This window comes from Macaca nemestrina, chromosome 2, assembly GCF_043159975.1.
Source record: "Macaca nemestrina isolate mMacNem1 chromosome 2, mMacNem.hap1, whole genome shotgun sequence".
Taxonomy (NCBI): Eukaryota; Metazoa; Chordata; class Mammalia; order Primates; family Cercopithecidae; genus Macaca; species Macaca nemestrina.
In genome coordinates this window covers 105556599-105580157 of record NC_092126.1, presented here as the reverse complement: position 1 = coordinate 105580157, position 23559 = coordinate 105556599, and the positions used below count along the sequence as shown (strand labels likewise).

Here is a 23559-nt window from a genome sequence, read left to right as displayed (position 1 = left end):
ACAGCAGCTCCTGGGATAGTGCTGTTTGGCAACAGAAAAGCCCAAGCATACAGGACAGATTAAAAGGCAGGGACGAGACACCATGGATACACATCCCAAGACAAAGGATGCCCCAAGCCTTCCCCATAAAGCTTATCTGTCTGCCTGTGTCTCCATGATGGCAGGCAGAGAGCTAACTGGGACCTCCAGGATGATGATATGCTTTTTAAATTCTGAGAATCAAAATGGTCCTGTAATTCCCAATAGAGAAAATAGAGCCAATTCATTGTTCACCCCTCTCCCCTCTGAAGCCAGTTTTTAAAGATGAACCTCACCCAGAAAATAAGCCCCAAAGAATTCTCATCTAAATGATCAGACCCTTCCTGAATTACCTTTGGCAACCCAGGTAATTATTTTCTATTACACACCTCCAACCTGACCCTTTCTACAGTTTCAACTATAAATGTTCATGCCCCTCCTCAAATAGTGTTTCTAGGATGAATTTGCTACAGGTTTGAGTACAGAAGGAACAAGCAAGAAAAATGTCAGTGTTTATGTTAAGGAGAGTGGTCAGGATGTCCCCAGTCCTCATTATTGGTCCCTTCTCTCTCTCTGTGCTCCAAGATAAGTTCTTTGTCGACTTGATAAGCTTTAGTCCTTCTGTACAACTTCTAGAAGGTACACCTAAAGGTGCTTCTTTGCACTCCCAGAACTCACCTTCTATTCTACCTGTAAGGTTGTAGGGGAGTATCCCAATCGGCAATCGGCATGGGGCCTACCCCTGTAGCCACAAAAACCAGCCAGGCGTCATGTTCCTGCACCACCACCTGCCTTCCTGATGGCCACGGGTGCTGATGACAAAACTGGGACAGTACCGCAGCTGGTTTTCCTTTTTCAAGTGTGTAGATACGAAATAAAAAAACATTTTCATTCCCTCACAAGCTTAATCTAGTAATTTAACTGCTTTAAAAAAAACCAAACCATAAACAAACCTAGGTACTAAACAAATCACACGACTTGATGACTTCTCTAAAATTAACATCAAGGAAAAAAGGAAAAGTTGATCCCAAATAAAATCCCTTGACCACAGCTGTTTGAAATTCGCCAGGGGAATGGAAGAACCTCAGCTCTTTCCTGCCCTGTATTTCAAGGGGAGTGTTGGGGCCTTCAAAAATGAAAATTAAGAATCACAAAGATGAATGTCCTCGCTTCAAACCTGGTGAATCCTTGGGAACGTCATGAGGATGACAACACAGGGTTAATTCATTTTTTTCTCAGTCTCTCCCCTGACTCCACAAAAGCTTTGTCTTCCCAACACAAGGGGCTGGGAGGTCCAGTCTAGGCAGAGCATGCTGTTGGGATAAACAGTAACCATGTGATCCCATGATTCCCAGGGCTCTGAGCACAAAGCTTTTCATCCCAGTGGCAGCTGGGATGTGGGTAATTCTGTAAACTCATGGCCACACCTTTAATGCTTGGGTGCAGTGGGTGGAGTCAGCCAGAGCTCTTTTCCAGCTTCATCTAGGGTCTTCTCTCTGGAAAAGCTCAGTGACATTCTCCAAAGGTTTATTTGGTTAAGGAGTATTGCTAAAACACTTTATAAAAATCCACTTTGAACACATGTGTAAGCTGAAAAGAAAACAACATATACACCTCCATTGAAGTTGGGAAAGTGAAAAGGCTGATGAAGTGTCTGAAATCCTGAACCTTTCCTGGTTCTATTTTAATACAGCATACAGGTAACAGATGATCTCATTTGCCTTCTGAATGACCCAGCACTCAATTTCCCTAAAATTGCTCAGCTCCACTTGGAAATCACCAGGGGACTTGAGAATCTTCCCCTTAGACTCAGGGAGACACCCAGACCAGGAAGAAGGGCACTGATGTTTTTCAGGGGCCCCAAAGCCCACCTTTTTTTTTTTTTTTTTTTTTTAGCAGCCTTTCCTGCTCCCACTTTACGATCCCTGCTGGGCCATGCACCTCCAAGATGGGCAGGGGAGCCACATCCATTGTTACAAATAGGAGTCATCAGACTCTGTATTTAAAAACAGTACTGTGCAATGAGAATGCTTTAATCATCACCCACACAGACGAGCGGAAGCTACAGACAGAGAGCCACTACGGATGGTGCCTGGAATAGAGGTGAGAATGGCCCAAAACTCTGCCTCCGGGAAAGGTGCCAAGTTTACAGGACTTATCATGGTGCCCTCACCAGACCCCTCCTCCTCCTCCTCCTCCGTGGCCGCTGGCTCCTGCATCTCCTCTGGGGAAGCCTGAGGCCGGCTCGGGTAACTTCTGCTGCCTGAGACAGTCACACGGGCTCGGGACCTCTCACCTGAGGTCTCTGGGTGCTGAACTGGCGTGGAGGTAGCTAGGCGCGGGAGAGAAATGTGGTCACCTGTGTCATCTTCTTCAAAGTCGTTAAGGCAGTACACTTCGTCCAGGTCAACATCCAGTGTCCGGAAGCCCTTGGTGACCACACCAGGCCGGGGGTCCAGGATGCCCCCAAGGTGAGGCTGGGCCAACTGCTGCCAGTGGTGAAGGGTGGCAGAACCTTGCAGGAGAAAGGGAATGGAAGAAGGGGACAAGGAGAAGAGAGGGTTAGGATGGAAGTCCAAGACAATGGCTGTTTACCACCCTCAAAGTGCTCAGCGTGAACCCCAGCAGGGTCTGGGCCTCCAGGTGGACTGCAGTGGGAACTTCAGTGGAGCTGCCTTAGCCCTTCCTGCCATGAAACAGTAGCCAAACCCTACCATGATCAGAAGGGGTACCAAGTTAAGAAATTAACAATTTTTTGGTTTTTTTCAGTAAAATCCACACCATAGTATGTGCAAAAGAGGTTTGGTGGCGAGGTCTTTATTTTAATCAACCGATGTCCGCCCCAGAACTCAACACCTTCTCATTTTACAAAATAGAAGGGGTAAAATGGCAAGATAAGCACAAAACGAGGGCCACATGTACTGATTCTATGCCAAACACACACTCCTGGGAACAGGGAAGACATAAGCTCAGGCAGAATAAGACCATGCCAAGCCAAGCCCAGGACCCTCAGCAAGAGGAAAGCAAAAAGAAATGAAAGTAGCACAGACATATGTGGTAGATGTGACCATCACCTCCTTTACTTAGGTTTTCGGTATTTTGCCAGCAACTCTGAGAGGCTGCCGGGTTAGGGAGAAGGAATCGGGTTAAAGAGGTGTGATTTAAGAACACAGTAAGTCCACATGGAGGTCTAAAGTAGGGGAGCCCATCTTCTCGATGACACCAAACCCCAGGACTCAGATGACATCATGCAAGGTCTGTAATAACACCGGAGTGTGTCCCTGAAGACCTCAAGGTGTCACAGGGGCTCTAGAAAGAGAAGTGTTCCTAGGCCAAGCATGCTCAGGAAACGGAAGTGTTTTTACTGAGGGGCATCACAGAACCTTCAGTGTGTTACAGTGTTTTTGCCCAACTTACTTGACAGAGCAACCTTTTTTACCTTGGAACACTTATTAACGCCTCACATGACACCATGCTAGTGCATGGGCCGTGAGGCTCGCACGGCTAGCCCCATTCTACAGGTGCAGAAGGCACTCAAATGTGCATGGTCACACAAATAAATATTTCACGCTCAAAGGAGAGACTTCTGAAGAGGTTCTTAGGCACTGGAAGGCAGGAGCCTTCCTGCACAAATGGATGCTCGGGCAGTCACCACTGGTTTACCAAGGGTATATTTCCTGGGTAGGCAAGAAGCCCTCCAGGATACCAGGCTGCCCTGGGGAGCGAAGGAAAGGGAGTCAAGGATGCCAGGAGCCAGCAGCTCAGGAAGTCAAGACAAAAGACAAGGGAAGGCAGGCAGGCCAAGGTGGGAGGTGGTGGGGTGAGGGAGAGGCCCCGTGGTGTGTGCAGAGAGTCTGCCATTTCCAAACACCCCTTGGAAATAACTTCTCATGGGTCAATCTTAGCCAGGGAGGCTTGAAAGGGATTTATAAATGAGCAATTTCAAATCCGCTTAAAAGGAAAAAAAAGGTGCACACTGCCAATACATGTTTAACGAGTTCCTAGACACCCACATGAAGGTTTATCCCAGTTTTAAGAGTTCACAGGTACAAGAGCAACCTACTTAATCTGGATCTATTAAATATAAATAGAAAATACTCTAAATTCAAGAAAAAAAGAAATAGGAAAGAATGACATATAATGAAAGAAGGTATCACATATCTGTTCCCTCACTAGGTACTAAGATGCATCTAGAGCGGTGTTCTCAACTAGGGGCGATTTTGCGCCCCACACGCTCCCCCCCGCCCCGCCCAGGGACATTTGGTAATGTCTGGAGACACAGTTGGTTGTCACAGCTGTGGAGGAACGGCATCTAGTGCTAATGGCATCTAGGGGGTAAAAGCCAGAGATGCTGCGAAACATCCCACAATGTACAGGACAGCCCCCACAACAAAGAACGAACTGGTCCCAAATGTCAACAGGGCTGGGGTTGAGAAACCTTGCCCTAGAGCTGTGGTTCTTAACTCTCAGATGTTTTGAGAATCTGAAGGAAGCTGTGGATCCACTTCCTAAAGGAAGGGCGCATGCTAGCAACACCGTGCAAACAAGGCCGGGGCTTCGCAGACCCGCGGAGACCAGTGCATGGGCTCCCGAGTCCCAGACGCCACAGCATCGCTGTGATTTCTTTTAAATTAAGCTTCCCTATATTGAGGCAGGCCTGCGTGGCAGTTTGTTTTACATGTATTATACCAACTCACTCCTCAAAACCATCCTAGGAACTAAGTATGATTAAACACTTTACAGACAGGGGAATGGTGGCTGCCTGAAGTTAGATAACTTTCCAAAGCCACTTAATTAGTGGTGGCATAGCCGGGGTTCAGAACTAAAGACCAAGTTTTCACACTGCCCACCCATCAAAACCCACAGGTCTGAGAACAAGAAGGACATCGGTGTCCCAGCTGCACAAACGGTCAGCAGCAGAATTTCCAGATGGCTGTGCAGGGCCTGCCAGAAGACATTCCTGCTGATAAGAGTTCTCTGCTGTCCCTGGGGACTCGCATTCACACTACCTAATGGGCCCTGGTATAAATGCTCACTGACCGTGCAGGCACATTCCCGATAACAAAACAGCACCACGAGAAGTCTTAAAGCCGCCACTGTACTGTCATGTTCAGCTCGGGACTGTACACCGGAGTCTGAGAAGGATGAGAAAACCCCAGGTACAATATGGCCACGTCACCTCTACTTTTGGAAGGGAAAAGGAGGATATACTTCCCAGTAGACTCTGGAAAGTGAAGAACTTTGGTAAGGAAATGCCAAACCTCGTCATCCTTCTGAAGGGGGTCTGAGATGTTTACAATTCACTGGGAAAGAACCCAGGGAGGCTGGAGGTCTGGGCCCTGACAAGAGTCTCACAGGCCTGTCCCCTCCAACTGTTCAACCGGCTGCCCCATCACTCCCTCTCCTCACCTGCTCCCAAGGATGAGCTGAAGACAGAGAAATGAGGCTACAAAGGGTCTGCTGTTTGGAGTTAAGGACGTCACAGAAATGCATGGGGTTACTTGCATTCTCTGACACTCCACAGCCAAGGAAATTTAGTGAAATTACAACTAAAACATTATGGGGAAAGATGCATCATGCTCAGATTTTTATTCCATGCCTTGCGCATCCTTTACTCATGTAAGAACAGCCAACTTTTACTGGCCTTTTACTAAGCGCCAGGCACTTTTCTGAGGTCTACATTTATAATTCACTTAATCTTCACGTTATCCCTGCTGTCTGCATTCTGCAGATGAGGAAACTTGAGTACAGGAAGGGAAAGTAACTTGCTAGAGGCTGCATAGCTGGCAAGTGGCTTGACTTATCTGGGACTGAAACCAAGGCTGGCTCCAGTGTCCATTCTCCTAACCCTCAGCAGTGAGAGGCCTCACAAACGAGAGTCTCCGAAACCTAGTCAATAACACACCTGAATGGCTTTCTAGACTCCCATGCAGGTGCCTTCTCAAACCTGACTGTGCTATTTCAGTTATGTCATGCTGTGGGGCTCATGGACTATCTCCACTCCTGGCTGGTTCCAAGGTCCCAGTGGGGTTTGCCAAGCCCGTCAACTGGGCAGAACACCTCATGCCTCACCTCCCTGCTGCTGCCTAAACCACCATGTGGGAATTCTACCAATCTCCTGGCTGCCTGGAGTCCTTCCTTTGACACAAGAAGGTACACGAATTAAAAAATAAATATGAATTGCATCTTATTCAGAGCCCAAGTTGCCTCTTTCCATTTCTCCAGCTCATTCCCCAGCCTGGCTTCTTTACTTGCCAAACACTGTACTATGAGCTACCTCTCATTACCAACTCAAGACCTGCTCACTCCTCTCACCCACATTAAAACCAGGCAGGAGTTGGGCAAACAGGGCAAGGAAAGAGAGGAAGCTTCATGTTCCTGGTTGGCCCCAAGATAAAGTTCTATGGGAAAAGGGCATGGACAGTGGTGAAAACTTAACTACGGTCATGGTGTCTTTCCCCCTCTGCTTTCCTTCCATACCCCAGTGTTCCAGCTAAAACATTTTCAAGTCATCAAAGGAGAGGAAACTCCAAAATCCACTGATGTCAGAGGAGCATTAGGGTTTAGACACTAGAACGAAACCTGCTGGATAATGCACAGCTTCGAAATGTATCCTTTCCCTTATTTACATATTATTTATTTGGAAATGCTACCTTGGTTATGATTAAGCAGAAAGGAAGTGCAAATTACAGGAAAAAAATACTGCCTGCCTTGGTCTTTTTAAGGCGGATATCTTTCTAGTTTGAATGTTTTGTTTGTTGTTCACCTGCTTAAAACTGGTAAGGTAAGATGAAGAGACAAGAGATTGCTAGCACTCTTAAACACTTAGCTATTTTGGCTTTCACAATAAGCAGATGGCAAGATTAATTAACAGGTAAGGGAGCCAGATGGAAGACACTGATTGGCTATCTGCTGTGATCTCAGCCAACAGTCTCTCGGGACCTCCCCCCAGGTCCATTTACCTGGGCCGATGGCGATCATGGGAGTCTTACTAGCTTCTCAGTGGGCCAACAGAAAAAGATAATTTAAGAACATGACCCTAGTGCTGGTCCAGATCTCCACACTAGTAACTTAGCCCTAGTAACAGACCTGGACTGGAGCAAGCTTGGGAAGCCAACATTTTAATAAGCACCTATTAGATGCCAGGTACAATATAAAATGCTTCTCATTTACTCCTCACTGGAATCTGGTTTGATAGCTATCAGCCTATGTCATAACCACAATTAAATAGGAAACAGGGCTCAAAAAGTGGGGTGATTTATCTAATGTCACAGTCAGAGATGTACTGAACCTGGCCCAGGCTGACTTCTGTGTCAGCATCCCATCTTATCATATTAAACATGGTAACATAAAAAAATAACTGTAGAGGGGAAAAAAGAAAATATTGGTTGTAACAGCTAAGAAGTCTGAGCCAGGTGTGGTGAATCACGCCTGTAATCTTAGCACTTTGGGAGGCTGAGGTGGAAGGGTAACTTGAGGGCAGAGGTTCAAGACCAGCCTGGGCAACATAGTAAGACCCTGTCTCTACAAATAAATAAATTAGCCAGGTGTGGTGGTACACTCCTGTAGTCCTAGCTACTTGGGAAGCTGAGGCGGGAGGATTGCTTGAGCCCAGGAATTCAAGCTTGTAGTGAGCTGTGATCACACCACTGTACTGCAGCCTGCGTGACAAAGCGAGACCCTGTCTCAAAAACTAAATACATAAATAAACAGCTAAGAAGTCAGAGAACTAGAAAATGGAGCCTAAAGGATCTATATCATGAGGTTGTGTTACAGGCCACTGTGATAAGACAAACAACTTTTTAATGGTATTGATTTAGCCTCCTGGGTAGCAAAGCACTACAGATGAAATTCACCTTGCTAATCTAACAGGATTTCCTATTATCCTATTAACTGATCACAAAAATACTGCCAAGTCACAAAATTAAAAGAAAGAAAGATGAACTGGCTAAAACGTGTGCTTTGAAAATAAATTCAAAAACATATTCTTAAATGATCTAATGAAACACAGAGTCAAATATAGAAAGCAGACAAGACAGAGATGATAAATTCCAATGATTTTTGAGTGACAAAGGAGAAAAAAGAAAAGTAAGGCAGAAAGTAAAATTGCAGAAATGAAAGATTTTATTGAAAGAACAGACACAATGTAGATCAGAAAACAATCACCAAGCTTACAACTAAATAAATAATCAAAAAAGAGCAAGCCATACCTTTTCGGAACTCTAAGAAGGACCCCAATTATACAATTTTAAAATAATAATAAAAACAAACTAGCCCGCCCTCTTCCTTTGGAGACTATGGAACCCAGTCATGTCTTGGGTCTTTAACAAGCACAACCTTACCTTATAGCATGCATTCTCACAGGGGCAATATTGCTCCCGAGGGGCAAAAACAGGTTCTTTTGAGGTGAACATAATTGGATTATTTTTATTTTAATACCATAGATATATTGTTTATGTATTGTTTATGTATACTGTATATGGATATACATATAGTACATAAACAATACATCTGTGGTATTAAAATGACATCGGGGTGATCAGGAAAAAATGTCTTAGAAGGCTCCTTAGAAGGGACAATAATTTTTAAAAGTTGGGTAGGTTCTGCTTTACAGAAGTTCTGATTTGGCTTTGCATCGTAAGTGTAACATAGTTTTAAAATAGCTTCTCAAACTTATATGGCTTTCAAAACTAAAGGAGTAAAAAATGAAAAATATAAACACTTGGTGGCTCTTGGCAGGGTGGTGGTATGTAGAGGGAAAACATTTTTAAGTGCCTAAAAAAAAAAAGAGGGAGGGAAAGAGCGAGAGAGGGAGGGAGGGAGGAAGAAGTTTTTCCATGAGTTTAATCATCTGAGGTGCCCCTGATACTAAAATATGAACTGCCCCTGGAAAAGGGTGGCTTAAGGAGGCACAAAACTCACTGTCTCCACAGCCACCGCCCTTCCTGGGCTCCAAACTGTAGACTCTAGGAGCCGAGCTCACAACATAATGCATCTGCCAAAAGCCACAACCTTGTTATATGAAGTTCAAATCAAAACACATAAGCCCCCAAATCACATTCGGGTGGTTATGGGGGAAAAAAAAAATCCCCATTTAATAGAGTTTGCTTGGAACCTCTCCCTGACACCAAAACTTCGGAGAAGCTAAAGCGTTAATTCTCTGCATTCCTCACACCCGCAGGCAAAACCTAATCAATTTTTGAATCTGTTAGCAATGCCTCTACTGCCACAAAAGGTTTTTATTTCTAAGGTTCTAAAGGCAAAGGAAATAACTAGAAGACCACAGTGCACATGCTTGTCTTTCCTTGGCGAATTTGGTGGCCTATGTGTGCACTGTCACACCTGCCAGCCAGAGGGGAGGGATGGAGGCCTAGGCTGAGCGCCACCGTCAGAGGAACTCAAACCAGCAGCGCGGATGGCTATCTCGGAAGAAAAAGGAGTAGGCGTGACAGAGGTGCCCCGCCTTCCGCAGGTGGATCAGGGACCACAGGGAGTCCCCCAGGAGGACAGAGAGAGGCCGAGGCCCCGCGCGATCACCTTCCAGCGGCTTCACGATCTGGAGCTTCTCGGGCAGGTAGGAGCGGCTGCTGAAGGACATGCCGGAGAAGCCGGTGAACTCGGAGAAGCGGGAGTGCGTGCCCAGGGACATGATGCTCTCAGTGGGTGTGAGGGAGCCGCTGCGCAGCTCGCCCTTCTCCGCCAGCTCCTGGAGCTTCCTCTCTTGCTCCTCCTCAAAGAACCTCCTCTCGGAGAGGTAGTTCTCCCGGCGCAGGGACAGCCGCCTCAGCGCTGTCTCCAGGTCGTGGGAGCCTGGGGTGCCCGGCGTCCCCAGCTTCTTACTCCGCTCATCATTTCTGGAAGAAGAAAGGGGTGTGAGGGTGGAACGCTAGCCAGTCTCCAACGGCACAGAGGCCCGACTGCTCAATGCACAGGGGAGGACGTTCCCTGGGGCTGCAGGATTCTCCACGGGAGCCAAGGCAAGCAGTTGACATTTAGGCAAAAGGGGGAAACAAATGCGTGTCCAGAACTACTCCCGCCAGGGGTCTTTTTTAGTGGGGTTGAGGTGGGGTGAGGACTAAGGTGGGATGAATATTTTGCACACAGACTAGGTAAATTCAGTCCCTCTAAATATCTCCCTCAAGAATCTTTAGGAAGAATCCTGTAGGTTACCGTTCCTGGCTACCAGAAGGGCAACTGGTTTCAGGGATGCTTCTCTCTCCTCTTGAAGGAAAGGAGCCCAGACCCCAACTCTGAACAAAACCTGCTCTGATCAAGGAGCTTCCTGTCTGTCTGATCCAACTGGTCCAGAAGAATCAATTTTATTAAGTCAGAGGAAAAGGATGCACAAAGTGGACAATTTTGTGTGTGTGTGTGTGTGTGTGTGTGTGTGTGTGTGTGTGTGTGTGTGTGTGTGTGTGTGTAGGTTCTGCAGGGCTTCAGGACAAGGAGGAACTGACCACTCCTGAGGAAAACCCAGTCCTGGGCACCTTGGCCCCCCCTGCACCCTACCCTCTGACCACATTCTGGTCACAAGACAGAGAGCCTGAGTCCTCAGCCTTTCCAACATCAAACTACAAAAGGGTCACAAAACAAATGTCTATTCTGTAGCCTTACCATGAAAACTAACAACAACAAAAAAATATTCATTAATCCTCCCCCACGAGCATTTCACAGGAAAGCAGACTTTCTGGTATCATCTTGTTATACATCTTTAAGCTGATTAAAATATCATATCAAGGATAGGCGTAGGCTTGGTGGGTAGGTAAAACAGATTTGGAGAACTGTTAAGGTCTGCTTTTTTTTTTTCTCTTTTTTTGAGACAGAGTCTCACTCTGTCACCCAGGCTGGAGTGCAGTGGTGCGATTATCAGCTTGCTGCAACCTCCACCTCCTGGGTTCAAGTGATTCTCCTGCCTCAGTCTCCTGAGTAGCTGAGATTACAGGCGAGCGCCACCCCGCCCAGCTAATTTTTTGTACGTTTACTAGAAATGGGGTTTTGCAGTGTTGCCCAGGCTGGTCTCAAACTCCTGAGCTCAGGCAATCCTCCTGCCTCAGCCTCCCAAAGTGCTAGGATTACAAGCATGAGCCACCACACCTGGCCAGGTCTGTATTTTTCAGGCGACTCTCATCTACCCCCCTCTTAACAATTACTAAGCCTGCAGGCAATCCATACTACCACTCCTCACCCCAAAACAGAGAAGTGAAAACTCCCAGCTTGCTCACCCCAGGTCGGCTGCCTCTGTTTCCAGAATGATGCTGTTGGTCTTGTTGTCGAGGACGACGTTACCTATGTCGCTGCCGTAGAAGCTGGACCGGGGTGTGCTGACACAGCTGGACAGGAGGGAGTTCATGGCCGAGGACTGGTTGGAGCCAGGAATGTTCATAGGAGAAGGGGTCAGAGATCTCTGCTTGACGACCTGGTTGATGTTTCTTACTGTCTCAAAGACACGCTTCTGGTGACTAGGGAGAATGCACGGCATCCGTGAGTGAGCAAATGCGGGCACGACCCTGGAGTTTAACCCTCCAAAAATGACCAACTGAGGAGCCAAAAGGGCACCTGGCCTGTGACGAGTCCCCAGGCAGCCCACTATCCTGTGCCTGCCACCTGTTTCTTAGGGTATTGGCTGCCTCCTTCACAATGCGAAATTTGAGAGCTTCAATACCCACTAAATCCAGAACTCGAACCATGGTTGTGCTAAAGATGCTAGCAAGAGTGAAACTGTGTTTTACATCCCTAAAGCTTAACCTACAAATAAAAATACTTAAGTTGACTTTTGTCTCCTAGTTTTCTTTTTTCATAATATTCACTAGAATACATGCTGCAGCAGAGCAGTGTTCACTGCTTAGCACATAGCAGAGATCAACGAACACTTGTAGAATGAATATCCATATTAAAAAAGCAAGACTTAAAGTTAGTCTTACACTTCCGTAATTAGATGATAAATACTAGATTTGTCTATGTTTTGGAAAGTGTTATTTCAGGAACAGAACCACACTTTGATGCTCATTTGTTCCCTTTTAAAAAGGGTAGGCATGTTTTTACAATGGCCACTTCCTTCTGGGCTGCAAAGGGTGTCACACATATACCGAACCTCTCTTGGACACTTGTCACTCCCAGGATCTCATTTTAGTTCTGTCTATGGAGTCTGGGTACAGAGAAAACACAATGAAACCTGGTTCACAGGTTCCTTACAAACACCTTGGGACAGGCTAAGTACAAGAGTTGAGTTAGGAAGAGAGATGGAGAAGCTCATATCCTTAGGTGTATTCAGAAGGAGATGGAAGCCTTGCACAAGACCTTTGAAGAGCCCTCTGAATCTCATACTACGTTGATTTTAAATTTTTTAAACGTTTTCCACTGAAATGAAAGATAAAAATGTGTAGCTATATCAAGACGAAGCTTGTGTTAAGACAGATGGGAAACATATATCTCCTTTTCTAGGACTTTCTGGAAGTTCACAATTTGTCTATAAAACCTAAGAAGAAGAGGAGCACAGTGGCTCACAGGCCAGTGGCTCATGCCTGTAATCCCAACGCTCCGGGGAGGCCAAGGCAGGAGGATCACTTGAAGCCAGGAGTTTGAGATCAGCCTAAGCAATATGGCAAAGCCCCATGTCTACAAAAGATTTTTTAAAATTAGCTGGAAATGGTGGCATGCACCTGTAGCCCCAGCTACTCAAGAGGCTGAGGCAACAGGATTACTTGAGCCCAGGAGTTCAAGGCTGCAGTGAGCTGTGATCACATCACTGCACTCTGGCGTGGCCAATAAAGTGAGACACCCCATCGCTAAAAAGCAAATAAATAAAAATTAACACTAACAAAAGCTAATAAGAGGAGCTAAGGGATGCTGTCAGCTGTGTTCTATTATTTATTATTTCCCTTAATCTGGACTGGGAAGGACAATAGTCAATCACTGTTGGTACCCAGAGCCTCAACATTGCCAGGTTTTGAACACCACAGGTCACAAGGTGGTCTCTGGGAAGCTCAGAACTGTAAAAACTGTGGCCATACGTGATGTCTGGAGACTCGGCCTCTTCCAACTGCAGCTCCTTGCGCATTGTTCCCTCAATCTCTGCTGCCAAGGAGTCCTGGGAAAAGCCAGAAAGACAAATGTCAAGTGAGCACCAATTCAAATGCTCTGTCTCTAAAAGAGGTATGCACCCAGGTGGGCCATGGAGAGTAAACCGAGGCATCAGAAGCTCACAGTCTTCCCACAATACAAAGTGAACAATACAAAGTCTCTGTTATCAGACACCCTGGCTGAGCAGTTGCCCAAGTAGGTTCTGAGTATGGCAGTGCCATTGGGCACTGAGTGTAAAGCTGCTGACTCACATGCCATTAGGTGTCTAAAAGCAAACCCTATGCTCCGTTGGCCAAACCATGGAGCTGCAACCATGGCTACAAGGTGGGATGCAGAACTTATGACGGAGGGGTGATGTGTTCAGAATGATGGAGACAGGTGGATTTCCAAATACCTCTGAGCTTACAGTGAGATATGGCACCAGAACCCACACAGGCCACACAAAGCTATTGTCCCCCTAGTCTACAGGTTCTGTCACATGCCCTCTGTGTCTAAGATTTTGACACTGAGAACAGACCAAGGGCCTCCAACTTTGGCTCTTAGGGAAGCCTTTCCCACCTCCAAAGGGCACTCTGGTTCTGTGCTAGCGAGAGGGTCTCTACATACAAGACGTGAGTCACGCACACTGCCATCTCTAGGTTTCTGCTCTCATCCTCCCTGGACTCCTGCAAGGGAAGTTCCTCTTGCTGCCAACTATCCATGGCCCACCCACCTTTAAACAACCTGCCCAGGAAATGTAAGATTCCTGTTTCCACTAGGAATCTTGTTTTTTTTTCTGAAGGAGACACCAAATACACTTAAGTCCTTGCCACTTTTCTCAACAGCTCACATATCTCTCTCTCCAGCTTTGTGGGTCAGGGGAAGGCTAGTCACTGATGGCTTCTCACTTCACCAATGCAAGCCTCAAGCTGAGACTCAACAATAAAGGCTGCCAGATGGATGTCCCCTGTCCTGTCCTGCTCATCACTCAGCACTGTAGGAGGTGGAGCCTAACACACAATCCCTTACACATGGTAGATACCCACAGGACCAGGTGTGTGCAGAAAAGCACCGGTTCAGCACCAGAGGAGGACATCCATGGAGGACAAACTGAAGGGAAAAGCTAAATTCATGTTAAACAACAGAATTTGTGCTGGGACATATGTACATGTGGAAACCACCAGCCAGGGCTGACTAATGAGCACATGAATTGTGGCTTGTGACTGAGGACCTGAATTTGCAATTATATTTTAATTGAATTGATTTAAATTTGCAGAGCCACATGTGGCCAGTGGCTTCCCAGCAGATAGCACCTGGGGACTCCAGGGCATCCACCACAGCGGCTTTCATGGTCGATGGGGATGCTTCAGTCTGGAGGCTGGAACCAAGTGGGGGACTCCACAGGAGTCAGCACGAAGCTGGATGAATAAAGGGCTAGCAGACTTTTTTCAATCCTTATTCACAAATATGCATTTTATTTTGTAATTATTACCCACAGATTGCCATTAAACGTTATGTCTAATAAGGGCTTCCCTAGATGAGTCTGACATCTTTTAAGTCAGCTTATTTTTTAATACTGTTATTCACCATATAATTTACAAATAGAGAGGAAAGGACCTTCATACACCTTAAGAAAAATGAAGTGTCAAATTACTACAGTCGGCCCTCCGTATCTGTGGGCTCCACTTCCTCAGATTCAACTAATCTTGGATAGAAAATTTGGGGAAGAAAACAAAAAAAAAATACAGATTTAAAAATCAGTACAGTATAACAACTACTTATATAGCGTTTACATTGTATGAGGTATTACCAGTAATCTAGAGATGATTTTTTTGTATGTGGAAGGGCATGCATAGGTTATAAGCAAACACTAAGCTCTTTCATATCAGGGACTTAGGCACTGGAGGATTTGGTATCTGCAGGGGGTCCTGGAACCAAACCCCCTCAGATACTGAGGGATGACTGTAATTTCAAAGCCATACTGAGATAAAGTCACATGTAGGCTCTGTGATTTGTTTTTGGCCATGACCCTCTATCCTCTGGCAATCCAGGCAAGTCTGTGGACCCCTTCTCAGAGTAATATTTTTAGGCAAATAAAATTATGAGGATTACAAAAGAAGGTAGATACATATCAATGTAACAACGTGTGTGTGTGTGAGAGAGAGAGAGAGAGAGAGAGAAAGTGAGAATGAGAGAGAGAGAGGAGAGAGAAATGAGTTCAGGACTAGTTACTGCTGTCATGAGAGAGAGAGATTGAGAGAGAGAGGAGAAAAATGAGTTCAGGACTGGTTGCTGCTGTCATTTTGAAGTGGAGATCAGCATCTGTGGTGTTGTGAGGCATCTGTAACAACTGAAATGTGCCATAGGGCCAGGCGCTGTGGCTCACGCCTGTAATCCTAGCAATTTGGGAGACCGAGATGGGTGGATCACCTGAGGTCAGGAGTTCAAGACCAGCCTGGCCAACACGGTGAAACCCCATCTCTACTAAAAATACAAAAAAAAAAAAAATTAGCCGGGCGTGGTGGCACATGCCTGTAGTCCCAGCTACTTGGGAGGCTGAGGCAGGAGAATCGCTTGAACTCAGGAGAGGGAGGTTGCAGTGAGCCGAGATCGTGCCACTGCATTCCAGCCTGGATGACAGAGCAAGACTCCATCTCAAAAAAAAAAAGACATGTGCCATAAAATACCTGTGATTTCTAATGATGACAAAGTCACAAGCAGTGTTAGTATTACTGTGATGTGGTGACCTTCATAAAGGAAGGAAATACTGAGTACAATTAGGAACTAATTTCACAAGCCCCCCAAATTTGGTCTGTGGATCCCAGATGAACTCCTGCCATAAGGCAAGAGAACTGGGAACATAGTTATGCAAAAACTGCTACTCACTGTTTTATTCAGCGATTAGAATGGCTAGGAGCAAAAGAGGCAGATCTGGGTGTTCTGCATGGTGCAATCTTTAGACTGCTTTAAATACCTTTAATGCACAATACACTTTAAAATTAGCCATCTTCAAAAACTGGGCTGTGCCAAGAGCTACAGAAAAAGGCAAACAAAAACTTTACCTCAGCAAATATGAAAGCTGAGAATCCCTCCAGAAGAAACTGAAATGCAAATTTCGATTCGACTTTTCTCACGCAATAGTTTAGTTTTTAAAGACAGGTCTGTCCTTGAGAGTGGGGAAGGCAGTGGAGTGGATCCTGGGTGCCCAGGAAACAAGATGGCACCAGGAGCTTACTGCACCAAGATGAGAAGCCAGGAAGGAGGGAACTCAGGCAAGGAGACTGCAAAGCTACACAGGCCAGCGTGCGAGCCAAGTGTGGTTAGCACTAGATCAAGGAACCTGGGGGACTGAATATTCTTTGCTGCTTTTACTGAGATTCCTGGAATCACTGGATCACCCATCTGTGTCTTAGAAAGCTGACTATGTTATATGTCTTTTTGTTTCCCTCAGATTTCAGTGAAGCTTCTTGCGGGGGAGAGGGAGTGCTAGCTGTTCTAGCCTGACTTTGACTTTGATGCATGAGAGCAAAGAAGAAAAGAAATCATGATTTAGGGAAAGTGGGCCAGACAATATGGAGTGGGGGATGGGGACAGTATCTGCTGGGGGTCAGCAATGGGGGCTGAAGGGAAAGAGCTCCAAGGAAAAGGGCAATTTCAGAAGGGACAGAATTTCACAAGCATGTATGCAGCCATCCACTCCTATCTCACTTGGGGGAGTTTCTCTCAAAAGCTCTTCTCTCCTCAGAGAGCATTTAGCATTTCATCAAACCATGGAAATAGAGCCAGAATATACAGGAGTTCTTGAGTTTGCTCTTTAGGCCATTGTCTATCTGTCAATCTATCCATCTAAACATAATGCCTATTAAATGTCTACAATTCTACAACATACCAAGCGCCGTGCTAGGTACAGAGTATTAAAAGGGGAAGGGGGAAACGTTACAAAGAAGACAGAGTCCCCACCTTTCAGGGGCTTCAGTCTGACAGAAGATAACATGAGGAAGCTCAATCCCCGATAACGCTTCCTCACAGCGTAATGATCAGCCAAGGGGTTCAGCCCTGGGTTGCCCAACTTCCACAAGGAGATTAACCTCCTGGAAAATCCCCTTCTCAATCATGTTCCCACAAAGCACATGAAGCAAATAAGGCCAGGGCTAAAAAATTTGACTGCAGTAAAATAATATGAATAACGTGGCTGGGCATGGTGGCTCACTCCTGTACCCCTAGCATTTTGGGAGACTGAGGTGAGAGGATTACTTGAGGCCAGGAGTTCAAGACCAGGCTGGATAACAGAGTGAGACCTTAGCTCCATTTTTGAGAGAAAACAAAGGAGAGTGAGTGAGAGAGAGCAAGAAAATTACCAGCCTAAGTACAGAGAGAATTCTTTTTTTCAGATCACAGATACTGAAAGTCACCAAGAGAATGATTAATAAGCGTACAAAGAATCAGCAGAACTGTAATGGCATTTTAAAAATTCTGAAATGTACTTCCAGAATTTTGTGAGGCCAAAATAGCTGCACAGTCCAGTAAGGTCAGAAAAAAAAAAAAAAAAAAAAAAATCAGGAACAGGTTGAATATCCCTTATCCAAAATACCTGGGACCAGTAGTGCTTCAGATTTTGGGACAGTTCCAGAATACATGCCAGCTGAACACACCAATCTGAAAAATCTGAAATCCAAAATGCTCCAATGGCCATTTCCTTTGAGCACCATGTCAATGCTCAGGAAGTTTTGGATTGTGAAGCATTTTGGATTAGAGATCCTCAACCTGTATGAGTCAGATCTTCCAAATACCTGAGGTTCCCACCAAAGAAAGTTCCTACTAAATTTATCTTTTAATGGCAGGAGTAGAAAAGACAACAGATTTAGAGGAACAGAAAATAAAGAACCAATTTGTCCTACGTAGTTAAGAAACCACCAGTCAGACTCAAGTGTCCTTGATTTCTGAACTGTAAAATGAGAACCGAACTGTAAACACCTAACTCCAGTGGCCAGAATGTCAGACACTGTGCTCCCTCCTATCACCAGGACCCCTGGTGTCCTCTGGCTGGGAAGAAAGCACAGCTCACCATGGGAAACAGGCCCAGCGAGTGGTAGCGCCGAGACGTGGTATTGGGCATGGTTTTGTTCCGGAGGTTCTTCAGCTCCTCCTGCGCCTCATGTAGCATCTCCATGCACTCTGCATACTTGTCCTCCAGCTCACGCAGCTGCAGGCAGGAAAGACACAGAGGGTCAGGATCTCCTGAGTACCCAGGTGTACACACATCTGCCCATCAGAGGGCCAGAAAGACACAGCAATCTAACGGAGTTCCCAGCACATGTGGAACCAGCTGCCCTGTGGGTCTGTGGCCAAATAACAGAATTTTCAAAGGCTTGCTTCTTCTTTGACTTGAGGCAAGCTTACAGACTCAGAAATCTTCTAAAATACCAACAATGGGCAAATGAAACAAAACCAACTTCACGCAAAAGAAAAATCAGGCTACGAATGATGGCTTACACCTGTAATCTCAGCACTTTGGGACAGCAAGGCAGGCGGTTTGCTTGGGCACAGAAGTTGAGATTAGCCTGGGCAACATGGCAAAACCTCATCTTTCCAAGAAAAAAAACACAAAACTTAGGTGGGCGTGGTAGCCACATCTGTAGTCCCAGATACTCAGGAGGATCATCTGAGCCTGGAGAAGCTGAGGCTGCGGTGAGCCACACTGATGCCACTGTACTCCAGCTTGGGTGACAGAATGAGACCCCATCTCAAAAAAAGGAAAAGAGAGAAAGAAAAAGAAAATCGTCACACTCATGTTTCAAGCCACACCTGTGAGATTCCTCTCCCAGAGTGCTCTGTGTTGTATTGTTTCATTTCTTTGAACAATTTTCGGGCACCTGCACGTGCCAGGCTCAGCTGGTATACAGCCCTGCTCCACAGGTGCCCATAACCAATAACAGTGTCAGTGGGCACAGAATCAAGGTGCAACTGAGTTTACTATCCCAAGAATAAAAATGAAATGAAATTCAAAATAAAAATGGTAGTTGCAACGGACGTGACTAAAGCTGTCCGGGAAGGTGAATCCACCCTCGCTGCAATCAGAGGCACTGAAGGAATGAGGGAGAGGTGCTAGAGGTGCTCACCTCGGCCGTGAGCTGCCGCTGGGCATCCTTAGCAGCCCCCAGATGCTGGACGAGTTCTTCATTTTCAACTGCACACTAAAGCATGGCAAAGATAGATCACTTTCTAAGATACTTAGATAAGTCCAATTTTTTCCCTCTTATTAACCTAATCCATTATGAACTCATCATCACTTTCTACAAGGATATGCTCATTTTATACTCAAGTTCTGTTTTTTATATAATTTTGAAGGTAAAGTCTTTCCTATATCCCCATTCATTCTCTATAGCCCACCACCCCACCCCCCACTTCCAAAGCTCTCTGGAAGCATTTTACCCCACACTACTAGCAAAGTCCATTTTGCTGCCTCTTCTTAAATCTGAAGAGGATACTGCTCTACTGCAGCACATAGCTGGTGCACTGTGTAAAAACAAATACCAGACTAGATGATCCATAAGTTAAACTGCAAAAGTCCATATTTACAACATCTTTTTAATGAATTCAATATAATTTTAGGAGACAACAGGTCACAAATAAGACTCATCACCAATTCACGGTAATCAGTTTTATACCACTGAGTCCATGAAGCTTTTTCTGCAAAGGGGTAACACAAACTACTAAGATTTGAAACTAAAGGGCACTGTCTTCCGGAGTAAATGTCCCTTCCCCATCTCAGCACGGCCACTGCCATATCAGCCAGATAAACAGAGAAGCCTTACAGCTTTCGCCTTTTTCTGCAAATCAACGATTTGCGATAGCAGGTGTGTGATCTCCTCTTGCTGGCGGGCAGCATCTTCCGTCTTCTTGGCCAATTCCTCTGAGATACTAGCAATCTGGACATTGGCATCCCCTTTGACAAAGAAACAACAATCACAAGAGGAAGTCAGACAACCACACATGCAGATCCAGAGAGAATGGTTTCTTTGTGGTTTGCACAAGAAAAACCATCCTTATTAAAAGATAGCATGGAGTGGGGAGGGTGCAGGAAGGAACTCATAGTGACCATTTTCCCACATGGAAAAGCAAAGCAGCTTCTTCAAGGCTCAATCAGTTATGAAAAAGAACCTCACCCCATTAGATAGCACTCTTGAGCTCAGTGTAGGGCCCCAAGCCCACCAACCGAGGCTGTCTCCCCAGAACAAATCAGGGAGGCTCCGGGGGTCAGAGAGAAAGTGACAAACAAAACATGAGTGCATCTGGCCAGATCCTCACATTCCACACATGAGCACCCCCTGTGACTAAACAGGAACCCGCTGCTGCACCCAGTTCTAGAAAGGAACTACTGACTGCACAGCGCAATTCCCTTGGAGTTTTCAACCCATATTCAGAGCCATAACTCACTTGACTAGATTTGAACATGAGGTGTGTTTCGTTACTTAGTATTTTGCTAAAATGCAAAATACTTAGTGTTTTGACCTTTTGTCTTAACTTGTAAACTTAAAATGAAGAAGAGGAGAGAAATATTTATTTGCAAAGGTGAGAACCCTGGCTTCAACTTTCACAAATCAAATTACTGGTAGTAACCTGTTCTTCCACATTTTCAACACAGGTTTCTGTAGCTGGGCCTAACTTAGGCATTAAAAAAAATCCAATATTTCAGTATAAAGCCAAAATTAAATTTAAATCTCCACCTCAGTGATAAACTGAGATAATACATAGCTGACAACTTAGCACTAAATAATAGAGAGGGGGTGCCACGCGAGGTTGGGGAGGCCTCTAGTTTTAAGAAAAATGCTGCTGAGCCATAGGCTGGCAGGAGACTGCACTTTAGCAAGGCTGACACAAATCTGTCTAGTCATGACAGCAGATGCAAGGAAGTAAGAAGACAGCGGTGCGGGGACATACTCAGCTCCTTCACGCAGTCGTTGACCAGCTGCTGCTCCTTCTCCTCATAGGTGATGGTCTCTGTCTTCAGCTGGCTGGCCTGTGGGCAAGACCCAGGTCAGAGGCCCCACATTCTCACCTGGCCTGGTGGTGCAGGCAAGGGCTGAGGCATACAGCAAGGGCTAACCGGGGTCTGGGAAGCTGCCCTCAGCATTCCCCCACCTGTCACCCATCATACCCTCAAATACAGAAAGTCCATCTGAATTCCCAGCTTAATGGATGTGCACTCTCAAAGCTGAAAACCTGAAAAATGCACAACACTAGAGGGCGCCACACAAAGCTATGGGCACAGGCGCTCTACAGCTTGGTCTGTTAAAAACACTGTGAACACCACCACCCTATCATTGTATCTGTTATCTGTGGCTGTCCTGGCTCATAAATATGGATGCTTTGTGACCTGCACAGTACCTAGGACCCTACCCTGCCCACAGCAAGCATCCTAAGGATAACCACACAGGAATGCCTAACACCTACTATGTGCCAGGCACTGAACCATGAGGTCCCAAGTTGGAGTTAAACTTGTTGTGTTCAAGCTTAGTAAGAACAAGGTCTAACACAAAAGCATTAAAATGCAGAGGCACAAGAGCCATCCCAGGACTCTGGACAACTTGCCCTGGCTGAAAAGGGTGGGATGATAGAGATGTGAAGGCCCTAAGAAAAAGCCCTGAGACCAGGCACAGTGGCTCACACCTATAATCCCAGCACTTTGGGAGGCCAAGGTGGGAGGGCTGCTTGAGCCAAGATCACGCCACTGCACTCCAGCGTGGGTGACAGAGCAAGACCCCCATGGAAGAAAGGAAGGAAGGAAGGAAGGAAGGAAGGAAGGAAGGAAGGAAGGAAGGAAGAAGGAAGGAAGGAAGGAAGGAAGGAAGGAAGGAAGGAAGGAAGGAAGGAAGGAAGGGAGGGAGGGAGGGAGGGAGGGAGGGAGGGAGGGAGGGAGGGAGGGAAGGGAGGGAGGGAAGGAAGGAGCAGGGGAGGAGAGGGGAAGGAGGTCGGGGGGGGAGGGAGAGAGAGAGAGAGAGGTAGAGAGAAAGAGGGAGAGAAAGCAAGCAAGCAAGCAAGCAAGCAAGCAAGAGCCCCAGTTAGACAGAAGTGTCTCTGAGCCCTCACTCCTGGCCCCATAAAAACATTACACTTCAGAAAATGCATTTGGGGTAGCAGGAATCTGTAGCTGGGATCAGATTCCCTTGGCTGGCTTTGGATGAGTTGCTGGGTGCCCGGGGCTGGAGCATTTACCTGAGGCAGGCACTGGAAGAGGCAGCACTGGACTCAGAATGGGCAGCACAGGCCTGTTGCCTTGCTCAGCTACTGGCTGGCAGAGGAAACCTGGGCAGCCTCGTTGGTCAATCTGGGTTTACATGACCCATCAGTGAACAAGGGGCTGGAAGAGGTGAGGTCTAAGAGAACAAGATGTGCAGAAGAGCATCTTGTTCAGATGGGACATGAAGATCTTACTAAGGTGTGGGCAAGTTCAAGTTGACTGACGGTCTGCACTATTAAGGGGCTCTCAGGAACCCAGGGCCAGCCTAGGTGGGCACACAGCTCCAACCTGAGGGGCCTGATAAACAGGGCCATACTGTACCACACCATACCTTGGCTAGAGGACAGAAACTCACCACTAATTAAGACAAACAGTACTAAATTTGCACGCATCGGTGTTTCTAGAGAGGGGCAGTGCATGAAGGTGAAAAACAAGGGGCTTAGAGTCACAGACTTGCAAATCCTAGCTTTGTCATTTACTCACTCGAATGACCTTGGGTTATCAAAACACCTAGCAGCCTGGGGCCCCCTGTTCCAATGAGAATCAAAGTAACCAGCTTTCAGCCCTGTTGCGAACTCCAAAAAGAAATAAATAAATAACGTGGGCAAAATGCTAGGCACAATGCCTTGCCAATTAAAAAAAAAACTCAAAAGCATGAGTCCCCAAGTTGCCTCAGCTCAACCTTTTTGAGCTAATTGTTTAAGAAACATGGCTCTGCCAGGCGCAGTGGCTCATGCCTGTAACCCCAGCACTTTGAGAGGCCGAGGCAGGTGGATTACCTGAGGTCAGGAGTTCAAGACCAGCCTGACCAATATAATGAAACCCCATCTCTTACTAAAAATACAAAAATTATCCAGGCATGGTGGCGGGCACCTGTAGTCCCAGCTACTTAGGAGGCTCAGACAGGAGAATAGCTTGAACCCGGGAGGCGAAGGTTGCAGTGAGCTGAGATCGCGCCACTGTACTCCAGCCTGGGTGACACAGCAAGATTCCATCTCAAAAAAAAAAAAAAAAGAAAATGGCTCTCTCTGAGCACCCATGGACTACTTCCTTGAGCATCTGATCTGTGGCAGCATGAAAACAAGGCTGGGTTTCTCCACAGGTGCTGTGGTCAGACTTGGAGAACACCAGGGGAGACCTCACTGCAGGAATGACTGTGAAGGAGGGGATCTCCGACTCTTCCCGGTCCACACACCATGTCATTCACCAGGTTCGCCTGCCCCAGCCAGGGAGGCATGTGT

The 23559-nt window shown here is 46.3% G+C and overlaps 1 protein-coding gene across 14 annotated transcripts in view; it reads right to left on the bottom strand.

Annotated features, from left to right (window-relative positions):
• LOC105480262 (trafficking kinesin protein 1) overlaps positions 1–23559 on the bottom strand; it is a 213005-nt gene that overhangs the window by 13501 nt on the left and 175945 nt on the right. For 6 of the 14 annotated variants that reach the window (XM_011738851.2, XM_011738846.2, XM_024792457.2 and 3 more), the window contains 8 exons: positions 21019–21097; positions 19893–20023; positions 19197–19271; positions 18143–18280; positions 13029–13105; positions 11241–11477; positions 9556–9872; positions 2192–2533 (listed from right to left, as the gene is read on the bottom strand). In XM_011738851.2, coding sequence (XP_011737153.2) covers positions 2192–2533; positions 9556–9872; positions 11241–11477; positions 13029–13105; positions 18143–18280; positions 19197–19271; positions 19893–20023; positions 21019–21097 — 1396 coding nt within the window. The remainder of the gene's footprint in view (positions 1–2191; positions 2534–9555; positions 9873–11240; positions 11478–13028; positions 13106–18142; positions 18281–19196; positions 19272–19892; positions 20024–21018; positions 21098–23559) is intronic. The other 8 variants (XM_024792456.2, XM_071091493.1, XM_011738849.3 and 5 more) reach the window with 2 other exon arrangements.